The sequence below is a fragment of the Nipponia nippon genome, unplaced genomic scaffold (assembly GCF_047370975.1).
Source record: "Nipponia nippon isolate SJK-2023a ecotype South Korea unplaced genomic scaffold, ASM4737097v1 scaffold_1, whole genome shotgun sequence".
NCBI lineage: Eukaryota > Metazoa > Chordata > Aves > Pelecaniformes > Threskiornithidae > Nipponia > Nipponia nippon.
This window is the reverse complement of record NW_028262290.1, coordinates 91,243,614-91,260,939: the sequence shown is the minus strand read 5'-3', so window position 1 is coordinate 91,260,939 and position 17,326 is coordinate 91,243,614. Positions and strand designations below refer to the sequence as shown.

Genomic DNA, 17,326 nt, shown 5'->3' with positions numbered 1-17,326 from the left:
CTGTAAAATCAAAGTTTTACAAAGTTTACTTTGATTTTACAGAAATTCATATATCTTGGGTGAAGATGGGTCCAGATATTCTGCAAAGGCTTTTGCTGCTGTAAAGGGAAGCTTTCATTTTGTCGGTCCTTAAAAGAGTAGATGTGGGGTTGGGTAAAGTAGGAAAAATTTCACATCCTAAGCTGTCAAGAGTTACGTACCATGTAACTTGCGTTGGCAGCAGTTCTTGGTCATCTCAGTTACAATTACAATTTTTTTACCAGTAACTCAGCCTGACATAGAAGGGTTAAAGGCCCTAAACTGAACAGCTGCTGTTATTCTGAATTGAAGATAGGCTCTTTTTTTCCATGTAGTTTCTTCCAAGGAACGCATTCAGCCTAAGATTCAAAGAGAAAGGAACACTTAAATCCAATATGGTCCAGAATATGAGAGGACTATGTAAGCTTCCAGAGTCTGCATTGAGGAAACCTTTGTCCACTTTGTAGTTATTAAAATAAACCTTCAGCCTGTCATTTGGGGGGGGAGGGGTGGAGCCCAAATATTTTAAAGGGTTTTTGAGGAGCTTTTCCCAGTTTAAAAACAAAATGAGTATTTCAAAACACTGACTTGATAAGTTTCTTCTGGGGGCAACTCAGCAGTAACACTGTATTTGTTTAAAAATAAGCAGCTGTTTTGATATATCAAGGATTTTCTAGCTGCTTCCTTCCCTTAAGCAGTGATGCCTGAAGTATTTATCCATTGTTGACTTTAAGTGGCAATGACATTTCTGGCTAAAGGGCTGTTACCTTTTAGCCTTTCGTTCAAATTTGGAAGAATCTGAGGCATGTATCAGACTACCATGGCGCAATGGAATAACGTCAGTTGTCATAGTTGGCAGAGCAAACCAAAAGCAATTCTTACCTCTTATTTCCTTTTGCCCCCAAAAAAGGAAGGGGAAAAAAAAAAACAAAACCACAACTGAGTACTTTGAGGGCTCTGACATAAGCCACGTTGATTCCAATTATGTTGTTAGTACTTTAATTGGATGCGATTTCCTATTTTTCATAAGCAAAATCTTAGTTTTATTTGCATCATAACAGACAACTTGCCCCAGTTAAACAGTGCTTTCTTCAGTTATTACTAATTCATTGTAAACCATTCCTTGTTCTATGTGATAATACAGGTTTGTCAGAGTGCATTTTGAATATTGCAGTCTGTGTTCTTCAGCATCGTGCTTTAAATGCAGTTTGGAATAGCAAATCCAGTTCTCTGCTGTTAAAAATAGCCAGTTAGTGTGTTGTCTTTCAATCTTTGCATATGTTTTGAGTTCCTGTGGATGTGTGATGCTTCAGGTAACGATGAAGGAAAATAAAGCTGTGGGTCCCAGATAACGTATTGCAGAAAGGGAACAGACACCTGGTGCAGCTTTTTTGGGTCTGTCCTTGTGTCTGGGAAAAAAGGGTGGTTTCTGTTCTCCCACTAGATGGCCCTGTTTTCTGTCGAGCGCTGCTGAGGCGGTGTCAGAAAAGGTGCTCAGAGCTTTGTAGGGCAGTATGTCAAAGATTAAAAAGCCATCTCTGGCTTCCTGACTTGAGGGGCACTCAAGGGTAATTACTGAGAAGTTTTTAGAACGCTGTTAACTAGTGATGAATGGACTTCCAAAGTGAAGAGGGACTAGGAAGGGTGGTCTTCTCCAGCTAGATTTCCTGGCATGTTAGCTTTCCACAGAAATCCTCAGCCTTAGGAGGAAGCAACTCCTGGGATTTGACCTGATGTGGATATAAGTACCTGGCTACAGCTGCCTGTTTTCAAAGTGAATGATGCCAGTCCATTCATAGAATTTTTCTTTCACAGGACATGTCTTCCCAATGGGTGGGACACCTGTATAAAACCAAGAAATGTTTTTGCTCTAAAGATGCTGTTCAGCTTCTGGTTTTTGTCTTTAAAATTATAACTCCTATAAACTGACTATTTTCTTATTTTTAGGTAAAAGGACCATCAGTGACTAATCCAAATACAATGGTAGATTTGTTCACCCCTTGCTCTCCAGGTGATCCTGAAGCCATAGAAATGACATGGATGGAGGTTCCAGGCGATAAATTACTGGAGCCTCAAGTTTCCATGGTAGGTATTCTTTTGTAGCATTTCTTCCTTGCTTTGCAGAACTCCGAAAAGACTTTGAGGTAAAAGATTCATTTTCAAATGGTTATGCAAGGCAGTTGGATGAGTTGTTTGTTTTCAGAAATGCTGGACATACCAGATAACATGTGAATTCCCAACATACAGCACTCCAGTACAGCATGTTTGTGAAAAAGCCAGCTCTCTATCCCTGATAAGCATTTTTTTCTTATTGTTCTTGTCTGCTGGCATGCAGCTGCTGTCCTTTCATCCATAGACAGCATCTGGCTCTTCAACTGTTTTTTCACTTGTCTTTTATTCATACAGAACCTTCAGAATCCCTGCCCCATTATATGCTTCCTTCCCATCACTCTGTAGCATTGATACTGGGAAATGGAAAATTATATTCAGTACAAACTGGGAAGTGAGTGCTGTAGGTAAATATTGCCCAGGAAATAAATGCATGCATAAACAATAAAATGTAAAAAAGATGGTGGATGTAATGGTAGTTTTGGTTAAATCTCATCACAGGTGATGCAGCTCTTTCAGCTGTTTTCTTTGTGCGTGTTAAAATACTTGCTTTGGTCTAGGGAATAAAATATATCATTTTAAGACAAATTGAAATTTTAGTTCACTGTTTAAAAAAAAAAAAAAATGCTGGACACTCATTCTGTGTTTTTCCCCAAGAAAAGAAGATTCTGAATTTAAGTACAATGTTTGAGGGAAGGAGTTGATATCAAATCTGTGCTGCTGTCAGTTCTTGTGTGCAAACAGTCCTGTAATGAATGAAAGAAATCAGTGTATTTCGTGGGAATCACAAACCTCTAAAACAGTAGGCACTGCTTTGTAAATATAACAGTCGTGATATTTCAGAAAAGAATTTTCTGTGCATATTTGCATACCGAGGAAGCACAAAAGGATGTATGCAGGTGTAGGCCTGCCCTAAAACTTCTGCCTGCATGGTCTAAGCGGATTTTTAATCAGTCTTTCCTGGAATTGAACATAACAATTCCTTGTGTGCTCCTCATGGTACCTGGGCTCTGATGCACTATAGTTGCATAGGCAGTTGTTTCAGTGTCCAAAATCAGTTCCTGTCCTTAAAAAGTTCAGTCGTTAATTCTTTCTGATGAGACAAATCTCAAGTCTAAAAATTAACTTTTGCGTTTACCCATAATCTTGTAGTAATATGAGGTGTTAGACATCTACTTTTTTTCAGTTGCCTGTGGCTAGGACTTGATCAGTTTTCTTGCCCCTTTTTATTCATAGGGTGTTTTAACTGCTGCTTTCAACTTCATAGACCTTCGATTTTTCTGAACTCCATTTTCTAGTATCTAAATATTTATCTAGGGAATCAACTGAATTGGAGAGACAGAAATTACCAGTCATGAACAGTAAAACTTTGCTAGAGATGAATCACAAACTACTGTACTATATTGTTGGACTATGAAGAGTACATGGGAACATCTGATTATTTTCCACTTTAAACTACTGTAGGTAAAGATGGGTTGAAAATAGTAACTGACAAAAAAAAAAAGGAAGTTCATTTCAGTAAAAAGAGGTGAATAAAACTTGAATGGATGAGTGGCTTAAACCTCAACCTGAGGTTGTGGTTTCGTTATTAGAAAACTCACTGACAGTTGTCTGTCTTCACAGGGTTAAAATGCTGCCTCTGTGCAGAACAAAATAAGTTTAGGCTTACTTAAAGTTTTGTGTAGATAGGAGCTCCTTTGGTCATCTTGTTTTAATGGGCTTTTTAATGCATATTTGTCTTAGCAACAATATTGTTAGGGGTGGTACTATACTTGTTTCTGAAAACACTTTGTTTTTTTTTCCCTCTGACAGGTCGATATGCTCAGGTCACTAGCTAGCACAAAACCAACAGTTAATGAACAGGACCTGGAGAAGTTGAAGAAGTTTACAGAAGACTTTGGTCAGGAAGGCTAAACCAAAGATACACGTGGAGCATTAGAACTTTTTTTGCTTAAGTATTCTTGTGTCTTTATGGATGGCACTTCAAATAAATGCCAATAAAATCACTCCTTTCTTACTTTGCAGAAGGAATAGAAGATACCTTTGCAAAGACCCTTAAGCTTTTGTATTGTATTGTTTTCCTCAGATGTCTATTAAATGTCTTCTATTGAAAAATAATATGAAAATACAATTTTAGGGTGAGACAGCAAAGTGATGTGGTAAAGTCTATTAAATACTAGAATACTTTAAATGATTAGTTCAATTTTAGGTTTTATATTAGACCTGGGTACAAGTGAGTTTTAAACTCCCAGTAGGCTCAAAAAAACCCTTTTTTGAGGGGTGGAAGAAAACATGTTTGTTGGGTGTTTTCAGTTTCAGTCAATCAGCCTACATACTAATTGCTCTCATTTCATTTAGAAAAATGCAACAAAATTTGCTAATCAAGCATACTGCAAGTGTGGATTTGCTATGAAAGAAAGAAAGAAAACACTGTGAGTATAAGACTACATGGGCCAGTACTTTGTTTAAATACTGGTGGAACTGGTATTTGGCTTTGTCTGCTATGCTGTGTTAAAATTTTGCCTTAAACAGCAAGCTTTTGTTTTTAACTCTACTAGCTGATACACATGTGTCACTATGCAATTTAGCAAAAGTTTGTTAAATGCAGGTATCTCGAAAGGTTTTTTGCTGGCTGTTCTTTTTTTTTTTTTTTTTTTTAATTTGGATTTACTTTCTGCAGGAGTTTGACTAAAGTTAGAAAAAAAGCATCAGTAATATCCTGTAAGATTCCACATGTCAAGGCTGGCAAGATATAGGTAGTCTTTGGAGAATGTATGGGAGGTACTTTGGGAAATAGCGTACTTTCACACTCAAGGAGAGTATAACAGATGTTTTAGCCACAGACTTTCCAGTGATAAATTAACTCGGAACCCTCCTGATAACTGTTGCATATAGGTTACATCAATTTCGTGCTTAAACTTTGAGAGAAGGCTGGCACTTTAGTACAGAAGTAGCACTTCCATTGATCTTTTTCTGAAGAACTACGAATTGAGATGTGCCTGAATGTAACGTACAACACTACAGTGTCAGCATTGAGTTTGTGCCTTGTAAGTTTGCACTGGCTGTAGATACGAACCATCATTAGGATACCTAGAATACTCTATGTTCCATTATCATTGTGCAACTCTATCCTGCATATGCTTTGTTTAACTTGCATTAAAAGAAATTTGCACATTTCGTGTGTATATGTTATATGTACATATACACATACATGATCATCTTTTGATGGGGTTTGGTTTCCTTTGTGTACATATTTTGTGTACTTTATAAATCATAGGATGGGTGAAATTCTCTGTACTTAAATGAAGTAAAACGTCATAGTACAACATCAGCTATGTTCTCTGAGTATTTCTTCAATGTTCAAGAATTTACTGCTTGACTTTTTTTAGACTTTGGTTTCTATCTTTAACAGCTAAACAAAATATTTAGTTAAAAATTCTTTGATCTGCAAGGTGCTGAGATTTTGTTTACTAACATGACAAAACATTCTTTCCAAAATCGTATAGTTACACACAGCTTTACCTTTGTCTTACGTTGGAACATATAAATGTGAATCAGTGGACTGCAAATCTTTTTGTGGACCTTTAGGGCGGGGGGGCAGGAATTCCAGTGTAGGTGCAAGCAACTATGGTTAGTAAACTTAATCCTAGTTGCAACAGGATTGCTTTTTCTTAGTTGCCTCTTGTGAACTGTTTAGAAGTGAGCCACATACTGGCAAGGCTCTCACTCGGAGGTTTGAAGCTACTATCCGAAGTACTTGTCTCTTGACCTTTTTTAAAATGAGGGTCCTTACTGCAATCTTAAAATTCTCAGGAACTTCTCTTTTTTTTTTTTTTTTGTGGTAGGCTGGTATGTCCTATGGGTTTCCATAAGATTAACTGTGTAATCTTTTATCTTTAACGTAGAAGAAGGGTATACTGTATGTTTTAAATTTACATCTTGCTGCTTGCTCAGTTGTGGGATGACATCTGTAACAGAAGCATTAATGTTTGATGTTTGAAGTTGTTTTTAGAAATATATTCCAAATAAACATTGCTGCTTAGAACTGCAGCTACAAGGACAACTTTTTGGTTTACTGTCTTTGTAAAATGGGAATAAGTTAATATATATCACAGAGCCTTCTAGCTGAGTTATCCCAGAATAGATGATAGCCAAACGGGGGGTGGGGGGGAGGGAGGGCAGCTGCAAAATCCCCTTTATTTTCCAATGTTAATAGAAAATACTCTAAATTAAGAATTCATGAAAGGTTACATTTCCTTTACATAATCAAAACCTCTGTAAACACTGGATAAATTAGTTGTACATTTTTCATAAGGTCTGATGTATGACTCATCTTTGGCTAGTTAGCTTACACATTTTTTTTTCCCAGACTTCTGGTGTTACTGCTTACTGGCTGCAATATGAAAAAATGTCATTTTCCTTCCTGTGGGTAAAATAGTTTTTCAGTTAAATCAGTTGTATATGTGCTGCTTGTGTTTTTCACAGATGGTTTCTTCACATTGACATTAAACTTTGGATTTCCTGTCACTTGTGGTATACATCTCAATGCATATACTTGTAGGGTTAGAAAAGCTCAGTAAATCAACTTGTTGTATTTTTCCCATGCTGCCTGACTGACCTCAAATTCCAGAGTCTTTTTTTCTTCCCTGATTGGCCCGTGGGCTTTGTTTTGTCATTCTCTAGCACAAAGAAAATGTACAAACCTCCTTTAAGTTTTTTGTTTGATTGGTTTTGGTTTTCAAATTATCTGCTGGTCTTCAAATATGCTTTTGTTTTAGTTAGTGGAGCGGAACACATGTAGCTGAGGCAGATACTCTGGAATCAGCTTTTGTTTGTGTTCCTGTCTGTCAGGGTGTCCGATCATAGTTTGCCCTTTTTGTCAACTGAAGCAAAAAAGCTGCTGAATGTTCTCTGGTCAGACATTTTAATCTACTGTTTGTGTTTGTTTAGTTGTCTTCCTAATAATATATTCTGATACTTTTTGTGTTATTTCTGAGGATTATCCTGACAGGAAGCTTTCTAACAGTTCCGAATTTGTTGAAATATGCAGGAACATCTTTATTTTGCTGCTTGCTCTTTCCGTCCTCCAGAATGACAGGCTTGTTTCATGATTGGCTTCCATACATGTTTTTGGTCATAACCAGATTCATCCTAGTAATCATGGTTGACTTAAAGCCATTCCCGTAACTTATGTGAACTATTGCAAGAACTTGGTGGACTGTTTCCTACTGTGCTGCTTTTCCAACAGATACTTAATTCTTATCAAAACATTGTTCCTTTTATTCTTGAGCAGGTAGTTTTTGTGGTAGCTCTTGTGGCATAGCTCCAGTGCTTCCCCCTTCGATTTTTCTTTAGCTTTTTATTAACAATATTTTAATCCAGTGATTTTATTCCACAAATCCTCAGTCATCATAATTAGCTGTGTAAAAACTTAATTGTTCGTTCATCCTCTGTCCTGGCTTTTGCGTACTGACAGCCCAGGTATTAGATAAGCTTGTCCTGTTATTTGTCTTTTGGTCCTTGTGACCTAATTACAATTCTTTCTCTCCCTCCCTACCTCTATATAAACACACGCCCTTCCGATAGTAGCTTTTTGACTAGGTCACTGTTTTGTGCCATTTTCTGTTTACTCACCTTTGCATCCTTTATCCTACCTAAGAGGCTCCAACTTGATGAATGAACTCAACTCAAGGATACTCCTTCCCTTCATCACATCCTTCCCTTCATCACATCGACTCGGTGTTTCAGGACGCCAGAGTCCATCTGTCCGTACCATCTGTGCACGCTACCTGCCGTGTACAATCTGCTAGCCTTTTGCAGAAATACTTGACATTTTAGGGCTCACTTAGTTGGACTTCTCAACCACTAGACATGACAACAAAATACCATGTCCTATCTGCATCGTAGCAGGAGCTAAGTTCTCTTCTAAACAGGCTTTGGTTGTGTTTTGAGACTTCTCCAGGAAATAAGTCACCGACACCCGAGTGCAGCCTGATGCTGATAATGGAGCCAGGGTTTTCTTTCCGGCTTGGTGACCCATTACCAGGCACCGTGCCACAAATTGGCAAGACTTGCTTTTGCTTGCCCTCCCTCCTCTTCTGCTGCCTCAGCTAATTTAAATCTAAGCTATTCAAGGCAGGGACTTAGCTTTCAAACATGCTCAGTGTCACATGCGTTCTGTAAACTATAAACAATAATTTCCTCTGACTCACTCTGTTGTCGGCTGATGACAGTCCACCAGTAATTTGTTAGAAAAATCTCAGCTGGAGTAGGTGCCTTCTACTACTGCTCCGTCAACGTCTTGGCAGTAACGAGTCAGCTAGGTGAGGGACTGAGAAAGTTGCTATAAATATCACCATCTTGTACAGGAAATGCAGTGGCAAATGAGGACTGTTACTCAGAGCTGTGACTTGGGCTCTGGAAGAGTCAAGTGACTTCTTCGCCCAATAGAAAGCTAGGAAAAAATGAAAATTCAAACTATACGAATTCAAATGATCATTTCTCATTCCTCCCATCCTTGAAGGCTGGAGCACAGGCTGTAGCTGGGAGGCTCTGACCTGTCAAGGCCTTAATTTTAGGTAAGAATTTAGAAAATCTGGAAAAGTAGCTGACTACTGTTTTCAAATGTGCCATTTAAAATGCCAGTTGAAATGCTCATGCTCTTGCCTGGCTGAGCCTGAGCTCACTTAGAATTTTAATGATGTTTTAATGAATTAATCACAGCTATGAATTGCTCTGTACACAACCAAACAGCAAAGCAATTACTGCTTTTTTTAATCTTTACACCTGCTCTTGTTTTGATGTGGTCTTGCATGTTCATATCCACCCTTGCTCTGTCTCTATAATTTAAAAATGTTTTCTTTTTTAGTTTGTTTTTACCTGCCTGAAAACCTCATGCCCATAATGCACGTGTCCGCTGTCAGTATGGAAACAAGCAGGCGGTTTGCCTGCCTGACAGCAAACCTTGTGCAGTTGCAGCACAGCAATAGTTTCCGCGGGAGCCACAGGGCCTAAAATCTTCTCTGTCCTACATCTTCACTGTTCCTCCACCAGCTTCAGGACAGAAGGGACGCCCGTATCAATCGATAGTGTCATTGCCTAAATGCACGCAGAGGGCTGCTACGCAGGCAGAGCCACGTATGCGAACACGAGTTACAAACACCTCAAAAAGGTGCGTGTACCCGTGTGATGACCCACCAAATGCACAGCGGGTAGTCACTGCAAGTTACCTTCATCCAGTACTTGTAGGACTGCGAGGTGCCTGCTCGTTTCAGGTTTAGATGGGCTCAGTCCAGCAGGGAATGAAGTTGTTGCAGCATTTGTGGGGTTTTCTGAGGTGGGCATAGTGGTGGTGGTCCTGGGCGGGCCGAGGGTCTACACAGGGTAAATGCATCTACAGAGACATGTGTGGTGAGGGACACCGGTCTGTGCCTCAGATCCCCCGTAGCTGGCACAGGGTGGACATCGACCAGTGAGCAAGGGCAGTGATGCCGACGCTCCGTGCTCCTATGAGCTCTTTGTCCTGTTTTTGTCCTAGGTGTCAGCTGTGTAAAATGGTTTCCACAAGCTTTTCGGGATTATTCTCTTGGGCCTTCTTTTGTGCAAAGCGTGCTCGCTTCACTGCAGTGGACACTGGAAATGTGTGATGCCTTTTAAAAGAAGAAAAAGGTTTTGATGAGAATTTTCCTTTGATGTGCAATGTTAATTGGCAATCTATGCCTGCCTCTTTCCTATTGCTTTTGGGTAATCTTCTCCCCCCCGCCCCGTTCTTTCTAACTTTGGTTTGTTTGGGGTTTTTTTTTGTCTGACTTCACACCATTTTTTTTTTTCCTCAAATGGAAGACAAAGCACTTGATTCCTTTTTAAATGCTAGTTCAAAGCTCTTTATGTTCCTATATTCCTCCAGCTTTTCTACCAAAGCAAGCTTATTTGCAGCAAGGCAAAAGCTGACAGCATCTCTCCGATTTCCCTTTTCCCCTTCAAAGCAACAGGGCCCATCTGTACACGCTGCCCTTTCCCTGGCTGACCGCAGGACGGCAATGGGCTGCGCTGCTGGAGGATGGAGACAGACATGCAGGAGCGCAAGCAACTCCAATGTATTTGATAGCAACGCAAGTGGGAGAAACGGCTGAAAGTAGAAGTTTCCTTGTTCCAGCAAGCTGTTTTGAAGAGGATAGAGGAGAACTGAGCTACATACAGGAGATCTACGTTTTCATTGTGCAACGGCCACTTCTCTGCAGCGCGTGCCAAAGGTAATTTATCAGGGATTGATAACAAGGACAGGTGTTGTGTAATTGCACCCAGGAAATAAACACCAGCCTTTACCAGTGCCGTGTATATCCTGTGTGGTACCTGGAACTGGAAACAGACTTAATTTGTGTTAAAAGATTGAGCAAAGTTCTCCGAATTGCTTTGGAAGAGAACCTGGCACAAACCTGGAGGAGGTAATTTCAGTTCTTCCAGTATTTTTAAGAGCAGAGCAACAAAGCAAAGAGCAATGGTAGAGTAGGAAGCTCTCCCGCAGAGCGGTGTGGGGTAGGGCGAGGAGCTCTAAAACGTTAAACGTTGTCAATGAGAGGCACGAAGAATATCTCGAGAGCAATGTGGTAGCTTTATAAGCCCAGAAACTACCCAAGAAGATCACCTACAAAAGATAAGTTTGTGAGAAATCAGAGCAAATCATTAACTTGACCTTTTGTAATAAGATTGAGTCATATGAATGTGTGCATAATAGACAGGCTTGGCTGAATGACTTGGGGTGGTATAACCAGTAGCTTAATCCCAAAGCACAGCAAACTCACAAAAGTTTAGGACCTGTCAATCTTCAAAGATAACCTAGAGGCACATGTTTCCAAAGGCACAATATAAAGCACAAAATTTATGCCTGTTTTGGAAAAACAAGAATAGCGGCTTGAGTGGGAGCAACTTCACCACCAAATTGCTGAGCAGAAATCAGATAAAGTGAAAGAAATGGGCCAGAAGTGGCTGGAAGTATAATTGCAAAAATGTTCCCTATCTGGCTAAAAAGCGAGAGCATTCATGAAAATACGTATCCAGGAAGGTAAAAATACACAGAAATAGGGAAAGACTGCCTCTGAGGAAAGGCAAAACATGATACAAACACTGCTCAAGCAGTGTGATCGCTTCAACGGTAATTCCTGACGGCCTTAACTGAAAACAGCCAGGAAAGGCTTCCTCCCTCAGCTGTCCACTTAGAATTATTATCTGAAAATGTACAGTGACCAAGGAGCTCATTTCTCCACAAGTGAAGTTCTGTATTAAAGGTCTCTCTGTCACTGTATCAAACTTGAGCTTAGAGATGGTAACTGCAAGCCACAGCAGCTGTGGATTTCCGAGATCGGTAGGGAGCAAGGGCAGGAGAAACCATGGTAATCTTCACCTTACTGTTCTCAGGAAAAAAATAGTATTCCAATACCCACACGCTGCAGATTTGTTAAACAAGGGGTCAGTGGGATTTCTTAGGTCTGTCAGACTCTTCCCTTTCTCTCCTTATCCAGTTTCCCAGCGGGAGGTAGGTGCCACCCCACAGTCAGCACAGCACTGCCATCTTCTCTTCCATCCCCCCTGAAGCACAGGATTCCCTGTCAAAGCACAACTTTGCTCCCTCTGGGCAGCCGATCCTTGCTTTATGCACTCAGCAGTTCAGCTCTTCCCTAGTGCACTGTGGAAGGGGGGCAGCGGCCACCAGGATGGAGAAAGGAGTTACGGCATCCAGGTTCACTGGCGAAGGAGGAAAGGCTCTACTGCAGCACTGAGGAGTGGAAGGTCGCAGGGGAAGGCATGGAAAGCCAAAGCAACTCCAGAAAAGACTGACACGTGCCACATCTTGAAATACTGTTATTGTAAGAATGGCTCTACAGACTAATTTTAGGATGAAGACCAAATACAAGGACTAAGCTTTCTGCAATAAAGACTAGAGCACGTCTGCTATTAGAAGAACAATCACTTTTTATTAAGAATCGAAACATCTTCTTACGCAGCATTCAAGGTAGAGTAAGTAGTGGAGGAAATCATACTTACAACACCTGAGAGGAGGGAGATTTTGGTGGAACTACATTTTCAAACTCACAAGTGTGTTGCTTCTACCTGTCGAATGCATCTTCCTGTACATGTTCAATCATGGCGGCCTGGCAACAGGTTCCCAGGGGCTGGGTGCAGTACGGTCAGATAGGCAGTGAGGCGATGGGGGTATGGGACAGCCTGTCACAGCTTCTGGGTCAGGCAAACACACGCTTCCTGTCTCTGTGGCTTCAGCCGGTCAGACAACTGTTGTTAGCAATGATGTCACGTGTGCTGTCTTGTAACATGAACTTCCATTGAAATCACCTGCTTAAATATAATTTTTGAGGCGATAAGAACAATTGAGAATGGGTACTCTTATGTCAAGAAACAAAGTGGATGTCCCTGTGCAAAAAGCCTGCGTTTACTTCTTACAGATACTTAAAAGTTTGAGCACCGAGCCTTCCAAGGCAAAGGACAGCCATAGCCTGTTCCCTCCTGTGCCCACTCCTGCCTGCTTCCAGCAGTACTCGCTTCAGTGCGTTTTCTGTGCCACCCGAGGAGAGGGATGCTGCTCAGCCTTCTCCAACCCACAACCCACAGCATCCCTAGGAACATTTCGCAAGCTAAAGCAGTCTCTTATATCCAAGTGTGAACAGAAAATTTTTGCAGTGTGAAGTCTGGTATAAGTAGGTGTACGAAATAAAAAGAAACACAGATACTAATTGAAATTCAAGATCGTCTTGGTCCCAAGTTTAATTTATGCCTTTTTAAGTTAGACAGTGGAGATTTCCTTTTACTACTAGGTTGTCACTAATTTTATTTCAATAGATCTATTGCTCAATATGCAAAATATCACTACAGTTATTTCTTCAGCATAAAATAAAAAAATCAATTCATTATTAACAGATAATGGTTCACAATTTATGAGTGGTTAATTTTGGATATTGTTTTACCTTTTTTTTTAAACAACTATGGCAAGCACATCAAACAGTTAAATAAGCTTGAAGAACAGTGTGAAGACAAAAACCTGATTTAAACAGTGCTTTCAGTATTTTTGTTTCCGATGTGCTCATCCCAAAAGAGCTGCAGAAGCCCCAGGAGACTAGCCTGGTGGCTGGGCTATACACGTGTGTGTCACCTGCTTTTGTACCACACCATCAGCCACCAACGCCTCCTCTGCTGCCAGCAGGCAGCCTTGGTTCGACCTGAGCCGGGGCTGCCTACAAACACCACCTGCCTGTGTGCGGGCAACCTTGGGGACTGGTTCTGCAGGAGCCCCTGGGCCATCAGCCCTGCCCGAGTTCATCACGATAAGGGCACTTGGAGTAGCTGGAGGCTGCGAGAGCGCTGGGCTCTGTTCCTGCTGCAAGCAAGCACCTCCTGGATGACACGCTGAGTACGGCAGCACTGGAAATCTCCTTCTAGGAATATCCACAAGATCAGCCTGACGGCTCTCCAGCAGAGAGGGTACCTAGACAGGGTATTCTGGCCTGGGTAGCGCTCTGGGGGCCGTTTCGCCCTGCAATACAAGGACAAGTCTGTGATCTCTGCCCAGCATGATGACCAGTACACAAGCTGTTGTCCAGCTACAGGGGGCCTGATTTTTTGTTTGCGGAAGCACAGCCTGGCAGACAACTGTGTGTGATACATATTTCATTCACGCTACTTTAGTCACCACCATATACAGGCCATCATTTCCTTCCTCTTTCCCAAGTACCCTCTACGGACAACTGTCAGGGACAGACAGTATGTTAGATAGATCCTTTCCTGATCAAGTACAGCAGCTCTTATGTCCCTATTAGCTATTCTTCCCCAAGAGATAAAGGACCAAGAAAGTTGGTTGACAGGAACCACCTGTCTAGGCTGCCATTATTCTAAAACCTGGAGCTTCACCAGAATCCCAGAATTACTAACGTGGCTCTAACCTCTTGTAACCATTAATGCTCATATCTTAAGAAGGCTGTTGGATGCCACACCTATGCTCACTACAAAAGAAGGGAGAAGGCTGGAAAAGAAAGCAAGTTAATTTGGAAGGATAGACGGAAAAAGTTGTCTTCCTTGGCGATGGAAGTTACTCTTTCACTGCTATTTCTTTTTCTAAATGCAGTAGGACAGGCTGGATGGAAATCACATCAAAAAGTCTCTGGCTTTATCACAGCATAGCCTATAGATGCTGGTCTTGCCCCCTGCCCTTCCCAATATGCAGACAGCACAACCAGAAAATCCGGCAGGTCAATAGTCGGACAAAATACAAGCAACTCCAGAGGCTGCAACCTTGCTACCTGCCCTTCTAAAACTTTATCCCTTCTCTTGAAGGCATCTTAAAACAAGCCATATTTCTTTTACGTGTACCTGGTATGTTTTAGGAGTGTTTATCTTTTAAGAAGAAGATCAAAAGGACACTTCTAAAATCAGCCATTTGTGCTGTAGTATTACCAATTCATGAATTTGTTTCCACATTTAAATGACTACTTTGATTCTTTAGTTGCTACACTTCGGTTCATACTGAATATCTCAACCCACAATATTGTTATTGCAAAAGTCTGTTGAAAGATTTAAATTAACAAAACTGAGGAAGCAGAAAACCACAGCTGCAACAGCTCTTAGTTTGGCTGCTTTCACCTACTTGTATTCCTTCTCCTTCTCTACACACATCACTGTTGTATTGAAGCTTCTTCTAAAGATTAATTAGCAAAGCAATGAGCATGTTTCATCCATTCGTTTTCCCTCCCAGTCCTCAGGGTATCTACAGACATCTTTCAGCTTGCTCTTTAAAATTATACACTTTGTGATGTTATTTATGAAGGTCAGATTAAGTATTGCTTTATGTAGAACTGCAGTTTGGACTGGAGAGCAATGATGTTTACATTAGCGTTCAGTTTCCAGTTCTACAGTCATGGAGAAAACAGTTTTATAGAAAACAATTCCCTTCTGCCAGGAATGCTTTTCCTCCGTGAATGAGGTCATATGAGATGAGTACAAACCCAGATAACTTGGGGAGGGCAAACTTTAGTTTCTGCTGGTATACTTGAGAAGAATCAAAAAATCTGCTGGGGAATTCATTGGTGAATTATATGCAGTTCATAAGGTCTTCACCTTTGAACATACTTTTCACACAGAAACACACGACACTTCACAATCCAGAGAACAAAACAAGAGCAGACATTATCTGAGCTGCACTGTCAACCTCAAGGATGTAAGGTGGCCTCTTAGCCAAAAGGAAAAAGCAGTATGGATTTCTCCACAAAATCTACTGTAAGGGAACTCCACATTAGTCTAGAAGAGATTTTAAAATGTGATTGGTAAGATGTGATCATAACTGTGACTGATCAGGACCATACCATGTGTTCAAGGCTTTTAAAGGCCCCCTACCAATACGTTTAACCTTCATTTTACTGAGAATTCACTGCAGATTATTTCTTTCACCTACGCCCTCACCTCACCTTGATGTTGAGAATGATATTGTATCATGAAAGACGGATTTATCTCCATCTGCTTTATCTCCAGAATGATGACATTTGAGCTTTGGAAGTCTCACTGTCTTCCACAGCAGAGGTCTATAAATGGTCTATAGTTATGACCTTCTTGATCTCCTCTTTTGCGTTAATATTGTTGGAAAGATAACACGTATAGACTGTCCTATATGTAAAAGAGGAAATTAACATATCTGATTTCAGCTTTTTTCAGTCCACATCTTATTTTGACTTCTGCTAACAATATAATTAACATACTGTCTTTTCTTAGATGGATTGTTAATCAACTTCCATTGTTGTCACTGTAGCAGCTATCACCTTATTATGCACGATTTCCTCCTCTCACTTCCTCATACCTCCACCTCTGCAGCACTGAACTCAAAATGCCACCAAAGACATATTCCATGTCAATCCCATTGCAGGACTAATTCTTGGTTTCTCATCCTTTTACCGCATCAAATGCAGGTTCTTTGTTCTCACCTTGAAAACTGCATAATCCCTGCCCACATCTCTGTTCCCATTTCCGCCTACTCACTACTTCTAATCTCCTCTCCAATATTATTTTCACACCCTTCTGCACACCCTCTTGCCTAAGAGTTTTTGGGGTTTCTTTTTTTTTTTTTTTGTAAACTTTTGTACAAGTCAGCGACTGCATAATAACTAGTGAGAAAAAGTAATTTGAGTGAGTTTTTCAGTTACAAATAATTATACTTTAAAATAAAAAAAAATCAAATGCAGACATGTATACTAAACAAATATATAAATATCTAAGTCAAATATACGGAATTATTTTCTTTGGACTGCTCTGGAAGGGTTTTTTGTTTCCTTTTTTAAATCTTTGTTCTACTATTATGCCTTAAAGCTGAAAACCATGCTTTTATATTTTTTTTTTCATGTGCGTAACATGAAAAACTTGTAGTTTCGCCCAGCAGGGAACAGCATACTGAAAAAAAATTTCAGATTTAGACTTTAGAACAAGGGAGCAGCATTAACTCCAACTGCAGCCAGCAGAAAACAGTGGAGCTCAACTGCTCTGAAAACCGAGTCTTGCAGAACCCACATCTGCTTTTACTGGAGGCGATGATGTAAAATAGGCTTTAAAACCCGCCCGTGATAAAGTCAGTTAATTATCTTTCATAAAACGTTTATGTTTTCGGCCTGACACACGATGCTTTCCCATACACGGCAGCCCTCTCTGCTTTCGTCCGAGTGCGCGTCGCAGAAACGGTCTGACACATCTCCACCGTTTGAAACACGTCAATTGGTAACCTCGGGCAACGTATTAAAAAGTTTATGTACAAACAGGTGCTTAACGTGCAGGACATTTTTGTAAGCACACAAGGAAGCCAAGATAAGTGCTTAATATTGCCCTACTAAACCAACATCGCTCTTTTTTCCCTTATCCCTCTCAACGCCGGCCTTTACGGCCCCACGAAAGCGGCATTCAGGGCTAACGCCGAGCACACGCGGAGAGCCGGCGCACACCGGCCATCTCCCGGCGGACGGCAGCGGCCAGCCCACGGGCAGGGGGCGCCCCCAAGCTGGCCTCTCGCTAAGAGCCGGTACCTTCACAGGGGCCGAGCTCTTCGGTCACCTCCGGAGAAGCCTCCCGCCTGCCCCCGGCACCAGCCGCCCCGGCAGCCGCCTCCTCAGCGTCCCCCTCCCCGGGGCCGGGACCGCAGCCGCCTCTCCCTCACCTGACG

The 17,326-nt window shown here is 41.1% G+C and overlaps 1 protein-coding gene and 1 long non-coding RNA gene across 5 annotated transcripts in view; one reads left to right on the top strand and one right to left on the bottom strand.

Annotated features, from left to right (window-relative positions):
* The window catches only part of VPS4B (vacuolar protein sorting 4 homolog B), a 24,794-nt gene extending 13,008 nt beyond the window's left edge, over window positions 1–11,786 (top strand). Inside the window, exons 10-13 of one of the 3 annotated variants that reach the window (XR_015705697.1) lie at window positions 1,966–2,103; window positions 3,940–4,559; window positions 10,119–10,379; window positions 11,646–11,786. Coding sequence is in view for 1 of the 3 variants with exons in the window: in XM_087761908.1 (XP_087618034.1) it covers window positions 1,966–2,103; window positions 3,940–4,041 (240 nt within the window). In the remaining 2 variants the exon portion in view is untranslated. Of the gene's footprint in view, window positions 1–1,965; window positions 2,104–3,939; window positions 5,459–10,112; window positions 10,380–11,645 lie in introns of those variants that run through there. The other 2 variants (XR_015705694.1, XM_087761908.1) reach the window with 2 other exon arrangements.
* Window positions 9,181–17,326, bottom strand: LOC148057465 (uncharacterized). 2 transcript variants are annotated; one of them, XR_015705701.1, is made up of 4 exons: window positions 17,190–17,326; window positions 12,169–13,669; window positions 10,563–10,771; window positions 9,181–9,776 (listed from the first exon to the last, which is right to left on the bottom strand). It is a non-coding gene; the product is annotated as an uncharacterized LOC148057465 (long non-coding RNA). The 2 variants fall into 2 exon arrangements; XR_015705703.1 differs by lacking the exon at window positions 10,563–10,771.